General features: G+C 40.2%; 1 protein-coding gene across 1 annotated transcript in view; it reads right to left on the bottom strand.

Moving 5' to 3' along the window:
• LOC145454421 (synapsin-3-like) overlaps positions 1-14,566 on the bottom strand; it is a 70,650-nt gene extending 56,084 nt beyond the window's left edge. Inside the window, exons 1-6 of the mRNA XM_080332416.1 lie at positions 14,270-14,566; positions 13,728-13,872; positions 13,284-13,341; positions 12,131-12,222; positions 8,878-9,034; positions 4,635-4,724 (exon numbers count right to left, since the gene is read on the bottom strand). Coding sequence (XP_080188542.1) covers positions 4,635-4,724; positions 8,878-9,034; positions 12,131-12,222; positions 13,284-13,341; positions 13,728-13,872; positions 14,270-14,492 — 765 coding nt within the window. The 5' untranslated portion in view covers positions 14,493-14,566. The remainder of the gene's footprint in view (positions 1-4,634; positions 4,725-8,877; positions 9,035-12,130; positions 12,223-13,283; positions 13,342-13,727; positions 13,873-14,269) is intronic.
• Positions 14,567-16,429: the final 1,863 nt, after the last annotated feature.

Here is a 16,429-nt window from a genome sequence, read left to right as displayed (position 1 = left end):
CTCATTGACTCAGAGACAGAGTCAGAGTCAGAGTCAGAGATCAGATTGAGAGGCATACCTCTGCGAAATTTTTCAGGAATTGGCATTTTCAGCAATTTAGCAGCCATCGCTTCCTTCAGTTTGTCCGGAATCTTTGGATTAGCCGAGAACGTGGTAAATACCACCATTTCCTCAGTTAGATACCAATGATGTTTTCGCAATTTCTTGTATGCCACATCAGCAACAGTGAGATCGCATAATGAAAAGTTTTTCATGTCATGAAGGAATTTGAGATCATTCCAAAGTGCGTCACATGCAATACCAGTTTTCAACCAAGCTGGAACATAAAAACAAAGCAATGAATGTATTGATTCGTTCCAACTTTTCAATGAACTCTTCAGAATAGTCCATTTACTCACTCCACATGAACATTTTTTGACAGTACAGGACTTGACTCATCCATCTAGCGCTATGAGTAGGCTTACCATACGTCCTCTTTTAAGAGGATTTGTCCTCTTTTTTGACTTTTTTGAAAGTGTCTTCGGAGGACGCCCTTTTGTCCTCTTTTTTGAGATTTTGTCCTCTTTTTTGAAAATTTAGGTCAGATTTAGAGCAAATTGCGAGTGATATGCCGCAAATTAGCACAGAAGTGACGCTCCGGCGGGTATTTCGGAGTGAAAAACGGTGATTTTAGCTCTGAGCGTAAAGTTGACCCTTTTTTTTTTTTTAGTCAACCGATCGCAAAGTGGAAAAAATTCACCGGATTTTGAGAATTCTACTCCGGTTTCGCAAGTTGCAAATTTCTGAAAAAGTGTCCTCTTTTTAGATTTCCAAAATATGGTAAGCCTAGCTATGAGTAGCACCAGGCTTGCGAAAACGATGATCAAGATATTTGTCATCCAAAATCGCCAAGGTGCCTGTTGCACATTCTCTGCAGTCATCTCTTATCAAGACTTCTTTCTGCTTTCCATCATTGGGTTTCATCAGTGGAATTATTTCTTGCTTTGCTTCATCAGCTTTCATCGCCAACCAGCTGCCTTCAATAAACTTCAGCGTTTTATAGCTTCTTGATTTATCAATATGTTTCCACTTCTTCTTGAAGGTATTAAAATCCATGTTTTCAGGGCCTGTGGTTGTCGATCCAAACAAACACTTCCAAACCTCTCGAATGACCAGTTCATAAATATGATGGCGACAGGCATTGTAGAAAACTTACCTGTTAATCAATTCTTCAAGTAACGGAATCGCACCGTTGTTTTTACCAGTGTTTGAGGATGTTGTGTCAAACACAAGAGCTCTATCAGATTTTGTTAAATTCCAAAGTTCCAGCAGTTCAAATGATGCCTCAGCCTGTGCTTTTCCTGTAGCACTTTAATGATGCAGCAGAGTGTATGGTAAAATTGAATACCGACTATGCTGCGTTCATAACGGATGACAAAAACAGCGAGCGAGCCTCCTACAAGCTGTGGAAGATCACCCGAACAGATATGCATATTTCTCGAAATCAACCATTTCATCCACCTGATTTATGTAATATTTTGCCAAGTTGATCTCTTTCTTTCCCTTATTTTTTCGTTTCCTGTGATGTTTATTATGTGTCTGTGAGTGGATGTTACATTTACAGTTGTATTCTTGCACATGGGGATCCAGGAAATTGATGAACAGTGCCGGGTAGGTTTGAGGGGTGTAGGATATGTGATCCAACAAAATGACTATCAGTTTTAGGTAGTTTTGAGCAGTTCTAAGGCAGTGTGGGACATGGAAATGATATCCTGAACTAGGAATGCCTTATATAGTGGGGTTTTGTAGCACTCCAAACCGCAACAGCTGCATAAATCCATGTTATATGTCACTTTAACTAGGCTAGGTAAAATCGTGACACTCAGATTTTAGGGGAATCTTCTATTTTCAGCTGCTATTCTTCCAGCTCAATGTGCACACGGATGCAGGGGACGAGGTACAAAAAAAAGTAGCCAGAATATGTTTTTAAGGTATAAGGCATGGGAATCGGACTGAAAACCTGGACTTTTTGAAACTCGGTCAATTCCGAACAACCCTAGTCTACATGAAAAAGACATGAAAAACGCAAGTAGCACGAATATCAATGTCATACAGCAGCACATCCGACGCACTGGCGCCAAACAGCGGATATTAAAATCCAGAGCCGCACCGAGAGTTTGTTTCATTATAGAGGATGTACGGTGAAGTGACGACCCAATTTTCTCTTTATTTAAATACAGGGCCTAATTTCATACTCATCGTGTTTCGACTACGTTTGTCATTTTACACAAGGCTGATATTCATTTTTAATTTTTGATTCCGTATTTAACGGCTCGCAGCACGGCCCACTTCTAGGCTTTTCCAAAACACCGATTACGGGGATCACTTGGCGAGGAGGAGCCTAGATAGAGCTCCAATGCTTAGGAATTCTGGAGTCGTCCTCGTTCGGACTCAAACCCACAACCCATTCGTGTAGCAGCTGTGGATCATACTACAACGCTATCTCGCCACGCAGAGAGTTGCATCGAAAGTTGCTCGCAAGCCATGCTGTTGAGAATGATGAGATAAACACATACAGTCTTTATTTTCACCCAACCGAATTACAGAACAAACAAACGGCGACAATGATGATACAGAAAAATACGCCTGTACAGTATTCAGTATCGGACGTTAACTAGTCCGACCCAGATTAAACAGGTACACTACGTACACGGGTTCTAGCTGTAAAGAACCTTGGTTTAAACATATAAATATGATGCAAGCAAATTAATGAAGCAATGTCTAGGCGAGGTAGGGCAGCAATGTTACTATGACGATACGAGGTGGTCAAGTAAGTCTTTTCCTAATCTATCATACGGTAATTTGGGAGCATGTTGCGATATTTCATTCCAAATGATAGGATGAATATCTGCTATACTAACTAGCTCACCTGATGCATACTATTTCAGTTCCTCGCACTCATTGACCATTAAACTTTCATCAACCCAGATACATAGTCCCATAAGCGTACGCATGTACGGGTGTACGCATATCGCATGACGAATACGCTAATGAGACACATTGACTTTCAAACTTTCAGTAATGAAATCTCCTCGGTCACGCCGGTGCGGCCATTTCCGACAAAACCCCATTGTCGCTTATCGATCGGAACAAACCAATGCCCGCGTACGCATCTACTCTGGGTTCTTTTTCAATCAATGCATCGATACCGTAATCGATTTAGAACGTGCCGTCACGCGCATATTCTCATGGCGCTTTCCGGTAATGGTAATAACAAAGAGACACACTTGGGAACGAAATCGTCCGGGAGCTCCCTTCACTCACGATAATCGCGCAGTTGATGGTGACATTAATCTCGTGGAGGTTTCTACTGTACAGCCCCACGAGATGGAATTCTCACGATTCGCCAACCACTCCATATTAATACACGATATTTTGGTTGTATAATAGAATTGCTAATCCTTTATCCATTATCTGCGTATGGAAGCACCAGCAACACAAGGTTAGCTCCACTTGCAGTTGAAACTCAAAACAAAGCGTATATGAACCATATACTATTTATTTGCCCAATCGCCATATGTTCATCACGAAGTACAAGAGAACGCGTCGCTCTATTAAGTATGACAGACCACGACGGTGCAACAGCATTTCGACGGCAATCCGACAGTCGTCGAGCATATCCAGCTGTCCACATTCATAAACAAAAGCAGATTCTACTGCATTTATGCTAGTCCGGGCCCCGTTCTAACATGCCTATTTCGCCTGCCCACACATGACACTTCGTTTTCCTCGCTTGCCCTGTTTCTGTTATCTTGTGTTGCTTTTTATCAAGTGTACAATGCGGATGCACATTAGGGTTGAACAAAAATAACCTTTTTTCAGATTTTTGTCCCTATTAACTAAAAGTCTTTGGTTGGATAAAAAAGTTAAATTTTTTACTTTTTCAATTTTTTCCGGCTAACTCATGAATTTTTTACGTTTTCTACACAAATGATACGAAACTAATTTGACTCAATTCCAGCCCGTAGAAGTGAAATCACTCGAGTTTTCCATTAATAATTATCCACAGTATCCAAGATTTTCAACTCCAATAACTTCGCTTCTACCAGTTGGAATTGAGGCAAATTTCATGTGTATCATTTTACTAGACTACTAGACAGTAAAATTTTCAAGTAAATTTTCATTTTTTTTGCAAATAAACTTCAAATATTTCAACTCTGATACCTTCACTTCTACTAGTCGGAATTGAATCATATTTGGTGAGCACCGTTTTTTTAGAAAACCTAACAATTTTGACTAATAGCCGCTAAAATCTGGAATAAAAGTGTTTTTTGAACATCCCTGTACATGTAATATATTCACGTGTGCTAGGACCAGCTTGGTGTAGGAATACTCAAGTCTTTTTAACAACTTTCTATTTTTTTCTTCATTTTATCACAATATTGTGAGGTTTTGAATCGATGAAATTAGTAATAAACTGGACTGAACTGATACTATGCACTGCATCGCAATCTTGAAGAACGGATCGATTAATATATTACCTAACTGAACAGATATAATTGCATATGACTGCCGGTCATTTGCGGGTTGCTGCACTATATCGGCAACCTCGTTATAGAGACATCAAATTTATCAATTTAAAAACTAAAACTCACCATCTCCTTTCCACTGGGATAGAAGGTTTGACTGATCAGCGGAAATTTCTCAGAGCCGAGTCTCTTCTGAATCCGAATTAGTTGTGCGAACTGGAAGAGATATAGCTGTCGTTACAGGGTGTTCAACCCGATAACCTAATTCAAATGGTTGGTGTCGTTGCATGTGATTATAGACCAGGGGTCTACAACCGAAAACAGATCGAGGGCCACTTTTCAAATTTCGTAGAGTCCGTGGCCTCCATGATTTCAATATCGAGATAAAATAGGCCACACAGTTACTATAGATAAGGGTTGGGTTTGATCTTGGCGTTTTTAATTTCCTGTTCGCATTGCTTCAATCAACATTCAATACCATCCTGTGAGTAGATAATCAATAATCATTCTAGGAGTTTTTCGGACTGGATCACGGTCATTACTAGAATCCGACCTAGGAATGGAGTCGGACCATATCTTTAAAAACAGGATCGGAGTAGGACCAGAGAACTTTTTGATCCGCTCCGCACTAATATCAGGGGTGGTATACGGGTGGAAAAACACACTCCTTTCGCTACGACCAAGAGTAGAAGTGTAAAAAACGTCGTGAATTTCTACTGAGGTAATAGTACAGAAGCTGAGATTTCCGAGAAAGTAAAAATAAGTATTTAGAGCCAAGTTTTACCTAAAATACTGAAATCTGTGAAGTAGAGTATAAGATCATTACCACATGAGTAAGTAAGCCTGCTTCGTTACACGGTCACACCTGGTTTTATAGCAAAGTGTACGAATACGCGATACGAATTCCATTACGAATATCTCCTGTTATCAATATCTAATCGAAACTGTAGTTCCCATTATGCACTATGTAGCATACCTCCAGGGAGTAATCAATAATTCCGTTCGGTCTTAAACACCGACATATGTACGAAAACAGAATAAAAAGTCGCATTCAAAATCAATAACACGACAATAATTCGGCAAAGTATACACGTGACTTTTGAATACCGCGGAGAGTACATTTATTGAACACGTAGTATACTACAGATTATACATTATGGAACTATATCGAACGCTTATTTTAGGTCCAGTAATATTAATAATATTCAATGCAGTTTCTCATGCCAGAAATCAATCTTGTGTTGTTGAAAATGATTATTACTGTTTTAATAACAAAAACATCGATGTATTTCCTGTAATCTTTTGTAAACCGGTCAGAAATTAGGAAATGGATTGGGAGAATATTGTCATCGACTATAGGGCTATAGTAATATGAGCAGGCCGTGTTATTTTTGGCGTACGCCAAAATACCCAAAATAGCTTATTTTTGGCATTTTTCAGATTTTATTTTTGGCAGTTTTGGCATCGCCAGGAATTCGTATCTGTATACTCGAATTAATGGTGTAGACACTGCATAGTTTAATCTTTCACATGAAACGAAAGTCAAGAAACGTTCAGTATCCACTTTGCGTCATCAAATAGCGAGAGCAAAAACCGAATTGACAACAGTCTTGGACAGTCAATTCACCAAATACAAAACTGACCGAATGCTTCTGCAGTATCTATCTTGATAGTTGATTCGATATGCGTGCATAATTACCTGCATTCACACAGATCATAATACCGCTTATGAAAACAATTCAAAATCGTTGCTGACGCGTTTGAATCAAAGTTCTTCACTCGCTAACCGATGGTTAGAAATCACGAGTGGCTTCAATATTCAATATAATATAAACAAAAATATATCCAACGATACGCATTGATGGGGGTTACTTCTTGGCGACTGAGGCATTTTGCACTTTGTAAGTTTTTATGTTCCATTGTTTGTTGATGAAACCTCATTCCTATTGTCCACCGGGACACAGTTTATCAGTGATTGCACCATGTGCTGACATTTTCATTAACAAGTTGATAGTGAATGGAATTATATATACGCATCGGCCTAAATGCAGAATGGCTCGCACGTGTCGCCTATATGAGGTAACAAATTCACGAGCGTTGACAACAGGAAAATGTCTAGTCATTGAGGTACATCCCTAATTGCTGGATATCATTTACTACCCCGGTTGATCAATCCACATTATCGTAAATCCAAATTATAACTTGGTTGACTAACAAAAAGGACAACATTCCGGCTCAGCTCCCGAAAAAGCCGCCGGAGCGTTACTTCAGTGCTGATTTACTGTATGCCAGTCGAATTTTGCCCTATATTTAACAAAAATTCTCAAAAGAGAGGACAAAATCTCAAAAATGAGGACAGTTGGGCGTCCTCCGAGGTCACTTTCAAAAAAGTCAAAAAGAGAGCACGTATGGTAACCCGAGATAACGTGTTGTCGACCATGCGACTTCGCTTATTCGCTCACAGCGAGATCGTCGGCGATGAAACATTTGCGCGAAATGGTAGAGGCATGTTCACCAGGGTTGTAATGACTCGAGTCATGACTCGACTCGAGTCACTATTTTCGGATGACTCGACTCGAGTCATTTTCTCAAAATACGGAAATGACTCGACTCGACTCGAGTCAATCTGTGTATTGACTCGACTTGGACTCGAGTCATTGCGCATGACTCGAAGCAAGTCATTGACTCGAGATTCAGACGGCGAAGACCGACATTTCATTGTAATTTCGAAGCCAACACACTATTGGGATTTCGTTTGTTGGTAGTGGTGCTTGAAAATGCGACCAGAAACTGCTAAAAGTGAGGAAAATTGATATATCATCAATGCGAACCATTCAATATCACCAAACAGAGTTAAAAAAGTGGGTTTAGGAAGATTTTAACTGGAAACTGAGCAGTCAACACAATGACTTGGACTCGGACTAGAGTCATAATACCAGGACTCGGACTCGGTCCTCTGTTCGCTGACTTGGACTCGGACTTGACTCGGTGGGAATTGAAAATGACTCGACTTGACTCGAGTCAAAAATATAAAAGTGAGATTGACTTGTGACTCGGAGCCTTGTGACTTGGTTACAACCCTGATGTTCACCAAAACCTTCGATATTGCTATGTCTAAACGCCGAATAATCCTGTCCTTGCCAAATGAGCCCAGTGGTATACAGAGGCGACCCCCTATATATGCAAGTAACATATATATTGGTAGATTTCAATCATTACCTTCGAAAAAATTTCGCGCTTGGCGCGACCAAGACATGGATGCACACTGCACAGTTGCACACAGAGTTTTCATGACATAATTGTTATCAATTCAATTTTAAAGCGTAGTAATATAAGTCTTGTATTTGACGTTACGGAATTCGGTTCGCTCCTTTCGGACGATTAAAAAAGGTCATCAACATTCAAGCGGTCCGCGTAATTGGTTCGTAAATCTCATGTGGCCCTTTGGCCGAAAAGGTTGGCCACCCCTGTTTTACAGCTTGTAGTCTAACAGATCTGTCGTTCTAGACGGCCCATTGTCCGCTCGTTGTCAATCATAAACGGTTAAATGAAACAAGTTGACAGAGTGTTATGCTCAACGTATCGCAATATCCTAACTGACGTAAGACTGCATGCGTGAGCATTGGTTATTATATCAAGAAACGCATGATGAAAAATTGTGATGAAGACAACATTGTCAGAATGGAGCAACACGGTGCGTTACCAGCATTGTACGCTCAGCTTCAGCGTTGCCAGCCAACAACTGCGGCTGTTGAACGTTCTTTCTCCGTTCTAGGCAAGATACTTATGAAGGACAGACACTTTCTACCCTAGAATGTAGGAAAGTATCGTTCGTTGTACTACAACAAATTTTAATTATTTCTACTATAATGCGTGATGTAACTACTGGAATTCTTCATAGGTCCAGATTTCGTTAAAATAATGTTTTTTAATGTACAAATTGGTCAATTTTAAAGACAAAAAAAGTATTTTCAGGCCAAGATACTTCGTAAGGACAGACAGTTCCAACTAGAAATGAAGATAAGTAGTATAATCCTAACATTATGTGCGAAAAAACCTAATTTACATACATGAGAGCAGAATTTTGTCAAAAATAAGTTATTAGGTTTATAAAATGTCAGAATTTTGATTTTTAGGTCAAAATCTTCTGCATTTAGGTCAAAAAATCACCGTACTGATGATCGATACTGAAATTCTCAACTTAGAAGCGAATCACCAAGGTACTCGATTTTGGCCAGAGCTAGTAAAAACCATAAAATATGGGATATATGTCGTCGTGTCTGCAATGGCAGGCGTACATCAACATTTCGTAAATAAAGAACACATATCTATGTTGAATGCGTAATATGCTCAATTGCTCATTGCTCACCGTCCAAGGGCGGTCCAGAAAATTGTAGATTGAATGAAGCGAGTTGACCGACGGGATTCCGCCAAACTTCAGCCCTATAATGATATTCCGAAAGTCCGCCCCTTCCGCCATCGATCTCGGCGACTGGCGAACCAGAACAAAGTGCGGCTTGAACGATCTGTGCAATGGAAAATATATTTACAATACAGGTACACAATATACAACGTGAAAGATATTTTGCGACAGATCACTGGACCGATTGTTTGCAGCATTTTAGTGTTTAAAAACTATCAAGTCGCAGACTAAATATTTAGTCACCCTGATCAATAATTTTTTGAAACTGCACTTGCATTCATGAATACTATATGAAAAAGTTCCAAAATAATATTGCAGTCCCTGAAATAGAAAATAAAAACATAACAGAAAAGATCTTCGTCCGGATTAGGAGACATTTGATCTAATATTATTGAAATAAACTAGATGGGAAACCATCTGTTGCCGTTCTTAAAGGGTGACGTGGTCACACATTGCTATATGGTCGTATCTATACTAGTTGCTGACAATTGCCCTTGACGAGTGTCAGCCGAAAATATTCTAGTATATTTCAATACGAATATACTATTCAATTGCATGTTGTAGTGCTGTACTTTCAAGAAGCTCAATATATCACTGTAATTTTTAACCCTATGCGAGCCCAAGACTAACGTTTTGGTGGGCTGACATAATGCTGACCATGCGTATAATACAGTTGAATCTGCAAGTCATTGCGTTACATTAGCAAGAACGGCCATATTGCGGTACTCCAAGGGTTCCGCGAGCCAAAGGCTATGAGCCAATAATAAAGCAGAACTTGAAACGCTGTCTAATCAGTGGTTCTCAATCTGTTTGATTTTGAGGACCGGTGATCCTTCGATATCATCAAAATCAACCCATATTGCAATGAATAAAAATGTATGCAAGTGAATCGGAAATATTGGAAACTTGAATGCTGCCGTTTGGTGGTTCTATTGCAATTTCTGCACAGTGAAGCGCTGGTAAAAACTTGAGTTTGATTGTTCGGTTTCTTTCAAGAATAATGCGAGTTTGCTGTCTGCTATCCTATATGATCTACTGCAATATGTTGCCACATTGTACTGTCGAAATTTATCGAGCTTTGTTTAAACGTCTTCTTATAGCTTTCACGTATAACTGTTCCTAAACGAGTTGCCGGCTATAAACAGTTTCGTGCAACTATTGCAGTATTGCGACGTACGCTAATTCCAAAGAAGACCATAAAATCTGTAATACAACAACATGCAGAAAAATACGTCTCAAATTTCGTTATCAATTTCAAATTTGATGTTTCATTTCTCTAATTAGTGGACAAGCGGTCAACTTCTTCCATTGTGGCATTGAGATATAAAAGACTATAGTAGGGATGGTGTGAACTAGGGATGGTGTGAACCTCTGAAAGGTTCAGGTTCGTGTGAACGCGAACCTTTTTCAAAGGTTCTGTGTGAACACGAACGTGAACCTCATGACGTCATGTGACGTCATATTGCTAATTCCAACCCTATCTTCCAATGAAGTGATAGCCTATATTAATGTACACGATACCTAGCGAAGACTCGGTCCACATAATGCCACAATGCTGAATTACATATCGGCGTTTTAAACGTCGCTTAATGTATCAACAGCGGTAATCAAAGGATATAATAATTGCGTAAAATCAGTACATTCCGTCGCTTTGCCAACAATTTCGACGAGGACTTACCAAGGAATATAAGCTTACGCCTTAACGGTCTTAGCCAGACCGGACAATGTGTTCGGAGTCTGAGTATTGCTACATTGATATTGAGCAGAGTGTACAACGGGTTTCAATACTCGCTACGGATACCACAAACAACAACTAGTTATGCAGCAGTAGCAAGCACTTTAATCGCACGGATTTGGTTTTAATGATACAGTAAAGATATGAAGTCAAGATTGACCCCGTACGCCCGTTCGATTTTTTACATCAGAAGACGATATCAATGTCATTGATTGGTTGAATGAATAAGCATCATTCGCTGACTACGTATATCGCTCGTGATGTTGTGTGATTGCGGGTCAAGCTCACAGCAGATAGTCACTAAATATTCACAAACGGAAAGCTGGTTATTCCGAGAACATTTTTGCAACAAAGCAACTACAACTTTTAAGGTTGTCAAGGTGCATGGTGCATGCTCGTTAAGCGTTGATTTTTTATGCTGCCAGCACCATGCATGGAGTGGCCCGCAGTTGAAATGCAATAAATTTGAGCCAAAGATCTTATAATGGATTGAAAAATTACATTGAATTGAAAATTACAATTTACCAAAAGGTTCACAGTGCAGAACCTACCAAGGTTCTGTTGTGAACACGAACCTCTAAATTTCCGAGGTTCACACACAGAACGCGAACGTGAACCTCACGTTCACACCATCCCTAGTGTGAACCTCTTAAAGGTTCAGGTTTGTATGAACGCGAACATTTTTTAAAGGTTCAATGTGAACGCGAACGTGAACCTCATGACGTCACGTGATGTCATATTTCTAATTCCAGTCCTACATTTCAGTGACGTGATATATATTAATGTACACGATACCTAACGACGACTCGGGTTTTACCCCATTAACAAGTTATACAGCAGTAGCCAACACTCCAATCGCACGGATTTGGTTTTTATGATACAATAAACATATGAAATCGAGGTGGACCCCGTAAGCTTGCTTTGCATCAGACAACGATATCAATTTCATTGATTGGTTGAATAAGTATCATTCGCTGACTATCTACATGTAGCGTATTTCTTTCTTGATGTTGTGTGATTTCTGGTCCAGCTCACAGCAGAAATTCACTAAATATTCACAAACACAAAGCTGGATGTTTCGAGCCAGCAGGTAAAATTTTTGAGATTGTCGAGGTACATATCGTTTAATGTTGATCTTTTATGCTGCCAGATCCATACATACAGTGTCCCGCAGTTGAAATGCAATAAATGTCAACCGAAGATGCTATAATGACGTGAAAATTGTTATATATGAAAAGGGTTCACAGTGCAGAACCTACCAAGGTTTGTTTGTGAACATGAACCGTTAAATTTCCGAGGTTCACACCATCACGAAAGACTAGTATTTGGTGGGTCGGCAGGACACTTGCCGCGAACCAGCGGTTTAGAACCACTGACCGGGTTCACACGGCTTAGAAGTGAACTCGCAATCGATATACAACACTCAAACTGTTAACCCTGATTACAAGTAGCAACTATAGTCACCTTATTATGCTATTTCCATCATGCTTGCCTTTGATCTCAACAATTACGCCGTGACTGGTACTCGCAGTAAGCGTGATTTCTTGAAATGATGCCTGTATTCCCAGAACGGTAAATTAGTGCAATCCCGTAAATTTGTATTGACATCGACAGCGAAAACTGCCAAGTACTTAGCCCGTAAAGCTCTCGTTCACAACAGCGAGTGCAGTTAGCCATTGAAATTAGTGGATTACATGACAGCGAGGCAAGAAAAATATCGACATATTTAAAGTAATTGTCATAATCGCAAGGCATTCAGGATAACCCAACCTAACCCTAACCTTATACTCAGCTCAACCGTAACCTGATCTAAACCTAATCCGACCTGAAGAAGATCATGGAATAATAGCATGCAACAAAGTAACAAATAACAATTGCCTCACCCAAAGATCGAAACATGCATAATCATTTATAACTTGCCCTACATTTTCCTCCATCAACTCTACCGGTGAATTTCATCACTTGGGCTCAGAAAGGATAAATTTTTGAAAGTAATATATAAAATTACTAATATAATGACAAGACTCATCCGTTAATCTAGAAAATTTCCGTTACTTGCCCATTCGCGATTTCGGTTCGTATAAGTCAGCCGTTATAAATAAACAGTTTAGTCCGGAGCTCACCGGAAATGGATATGGACAGTTTAATATGGTTGTTTGGCGTCCAGCTAGTTCATTACGACTATACCCTGGAATGCGCCCGTAGGCTGCATGATTAATCGAAATGCGGCCGTGAATAGTAAAAAGGTTGGTCACCCCTGGCATAAACCGTCACGTTTCTCCAAACTATACAATCGCACCAAGTCATCAGAGAATCGCTACCATACTAAAAGTTGACAACCGTTGATGACAACCGTTATCCTATAGGACCTCGGCTTTACCATGAACACAAAAAGTAGATGTTGAATCAATTCATTGTGGCTTGCATTCCTAATGCAAACATCGACAGTCACTCAGTCATAAAGGGCTCACGTATACGATTCGCCAATAGATTACAAGGCAGACAGTGTCCTGATACCTGTCATGAATTCAATCAGTCATACCAATGTTATCTGAAACATGTGTTATCTCTAAAACCTAATATATCTCTCGTAGTTGCAAACTGTAATTCTACCTACCTGCTCCACGCGAATTGTGCAGGTGTCATACAGTTTTAGCCCGTGTAAGTGCTTTTTCCTGTTAAGAAAGGACCCATGTTATTTCTCACCGAATATCAATTCAAATTGGACGTGCCGATTTCACAGACCAGTTCAGTAAAAATTAAGGTAAATTGGAATTCGAGCCCACACTGCATTAACCCGTGTAATTATAATAGTCATTACGTTGACCATGCCATTAATATTTTATCAGTTCAAAACACCCCTTATATCGCGATACTTTGAAAAAACACGGAAGAGTCCTAACGACTTCATGAAGTATATTAACAACATTGAAATATAGCAGTATGCAAACATATCGAAAGGGTTCATGCGCAGAGAGCAGGAAAAATCGGATGGAAATGCGCAAATTGACATAAGTATCAAATATCATAAGTTAATCAATTGAATTCCTAAACAACTTACCAGTCAGTATGTTCATCGTCAATGACTAGGATGATTTTATTGTCCTCGCCCGGTCTGTCCACCTTTGGTCTCATCTTGGCTATCGCGTTTGTTGATTTCAGAGCGGAGAAAAAACCGAACCCAGATGAACCGGCATTATTACTACCTGGAAGAAATGAAACATAGCTTCCTGGACATGTGATAATATCGAACGCCATCAAAAAAATCCTAAGTTAGGATAACTATGTAAACTGAATTTATGAATTGAATTTTGATATCTGTTTGTAGTACCATAGCTTACGGTTAACTACACCAGCCACGCCGTCTTGGAGGAAATTGGGCAACGCCAGCAGATAGGTGATATTTGCTCCTCAACCATATCCAAAGGGATCATGATAATAACGACATATGAGCGGGGTCTACGATAATAAATATATATTGAATATTGTAGGCCCCGATACAAGTCATCTCTCTGGTACCTGCCTAAATATAGGCGAACGCATCTGGGAGTCGCGAGCGCCCTCATTAAAATAACGCTGCATTTCTGTTTCCAAGAGACGTACTTGACTGCGGGTCCGGTTTCAGGTCCTGCATAGTAGCGTCTGTTGCCTTCGGCCCTGTTGCAAGGGGAGTTGTTCTTGGCGATGGGTCGGCGTCGGTAAAATGGTTGGAAGTGGATGAATGACGTCGATTATCTTCGATGTCCACGAAATACCCGTTTGGCAAATTGCCGGTGAAGTTAGTTTCCGACAGCCGCCGTTTAAAATAATTCATTGCCGACTGCATTGTTATAGATTTTATAAATTTACTAGATGGTATGATACATGAAACTAGAATACAATGGTGTCGTTTCAAGTTAGTCGTCGAGCGATATAGCACAAACTCGTAGTCATCATGTAGGCTGTATAATCGGATATCCACATTACATTTTAAAACGCATAACCTGTCAGAATGGCCCGCTAAAACCATACTTTACTCCTCAGTAACGTTGCGATTTCAATCAGCAAGTTGTTACGCCTCTGTACGGTAGTCAACGGCTTGCCAAATTGGTTATAGCAACCCTATGCGGGGTCGCAAGTTACGCTACTCGAAACATTTGTGCGCTGCACAATTCCGATCATTGCACCGCAAAATTCAACAAATTGTTCACTTCTGAATCTAAAGCACAATTAGTCAATTACCATATGTTCATCACGAATTACAAGACAACGCATTGCCGTCTCAAGTATCCCGAACCACCACCGCGCAACAGCACTCCGTTGGCAGCAATGTTCCCTCTAGTTTTTGACGAGTCTGCGCACGATCACCAACTTACTGCGCAGACCCTTGGACAACAGTGCGTAACGACTAAAAAAAAGGTCATCACTTCGGATTTTTTGTGCGCAACGGAGATTTTCTGTGCGCAGAGACCGCTTCAGCACTGCGCATTTGCGCACGTATATGCGCAGCTTAGAGGGAACATTGGTTGGCAGTCCGACAGCCGTCGAGCGATTGCCCTGTTATTCCATTCGAGTAAAAATAGAAACAGATTCTACTGAGTGAATACTATTAGTCTGGGCTCGAAATCACCAGACCACTAACTGACATATCTATAGCGCATGTTACCGACACATGCCACTTCATTTCCGTCGATTGTCCATCTTATGTTACTTTCCAATCAGTAAGCATGTCTTTAATTTCTCGGCATACAGCTGCTAATTCGATTGAAAGACTACTAGAGGTCATTTCGACTGTGATACCAATCTGGTCATTATATCGTAATGTAATCGTGTTTTGAAATGATAAAATCATTAGTAGACTGAACTGAACGAACGTTCCCTCCGCCGAAAACTTCGCTATTCAACTGCATCACAATACGTCCAAACACATATAGATGAATGATACATATAAACATGCATATCTGGGCAGTGGGCACCTATAGCACGGAGGGAGGTTTGGCAACCTAGTCGAATAGATATAAACGAATACCGAATACAACAAACGAGTAATCATCGCCAGATTATTTATTTTCACCCGATCAAGACACACACAATGTACAATGGATACACACGACACAATGCGATTTAATACAGGACTTGCACTCAATACATCCTGAGTCGAAAATATTCACTAACTGTCAATCGTCTCCTGATACAACTCGTATCTCATTCGTTGTCGTTACATCTACTTTTGGCAACGAAATCTAAATCTATTTTACAATACCAAGTTCGATGGCTGCATCTCATATCCACGCACCCTCCTATTTAAAACAATCAGCAATTCAGCATGCAAGGAGTGTTTATAGGAGCTAAAATTTAGAGGGATATTTCTCCGCGAAATCACGGCCTTCAAAAATCTATTTGAGTAGCCTATTACGAACCAGATTGAAGCAACTGGCACGGACGCATGTAGACGTAAATTATTCATTGCTCTGAATTCCGACACAGGGAAGTAACTATGCAACATGAGGCGGCCAGCGGCCAGCACGCCTAACGGTACTCGAGATAAGTATATGGCCGAACTGTCGATCCGTTATTTCGTCCCGTGATCTATCAAATGGCTGGCTTTGTGTAGCATTGTAGCTATAGTAAGCCATGAGATGGCTACTAACCTTGACCTCATATAGTATACGGGACTCCGTACATATACAGGCTAACGCTCAGCCTACCAAAGCTATCGACGCGGGTATAGAGTGTATGGATTACAAATTCGATTCAATCAAATACAACGTATCGCTAACATCA

The sequence above is a fragment of the Botryllus schlosseri genome, chromosome 13 (genome assembly GCF_051294905.1).
Source record: "Botryllus schlosseri isolate E-star chromosome 13, Bs_hap1, whole genome shotgun sequence".
In the NCBI taxonomy this organism is placed as follows: Eukaryota; Metazoa; Chordata; class Ascidiacea; order Stolidobranchia; family Styelidae; genus Botryllus; species Botryllus schlosseri.
Note: the sequence above shows the minus strand (reverse complement) of the source record. Positions and strands in the feature narration are given on the sequence as shown.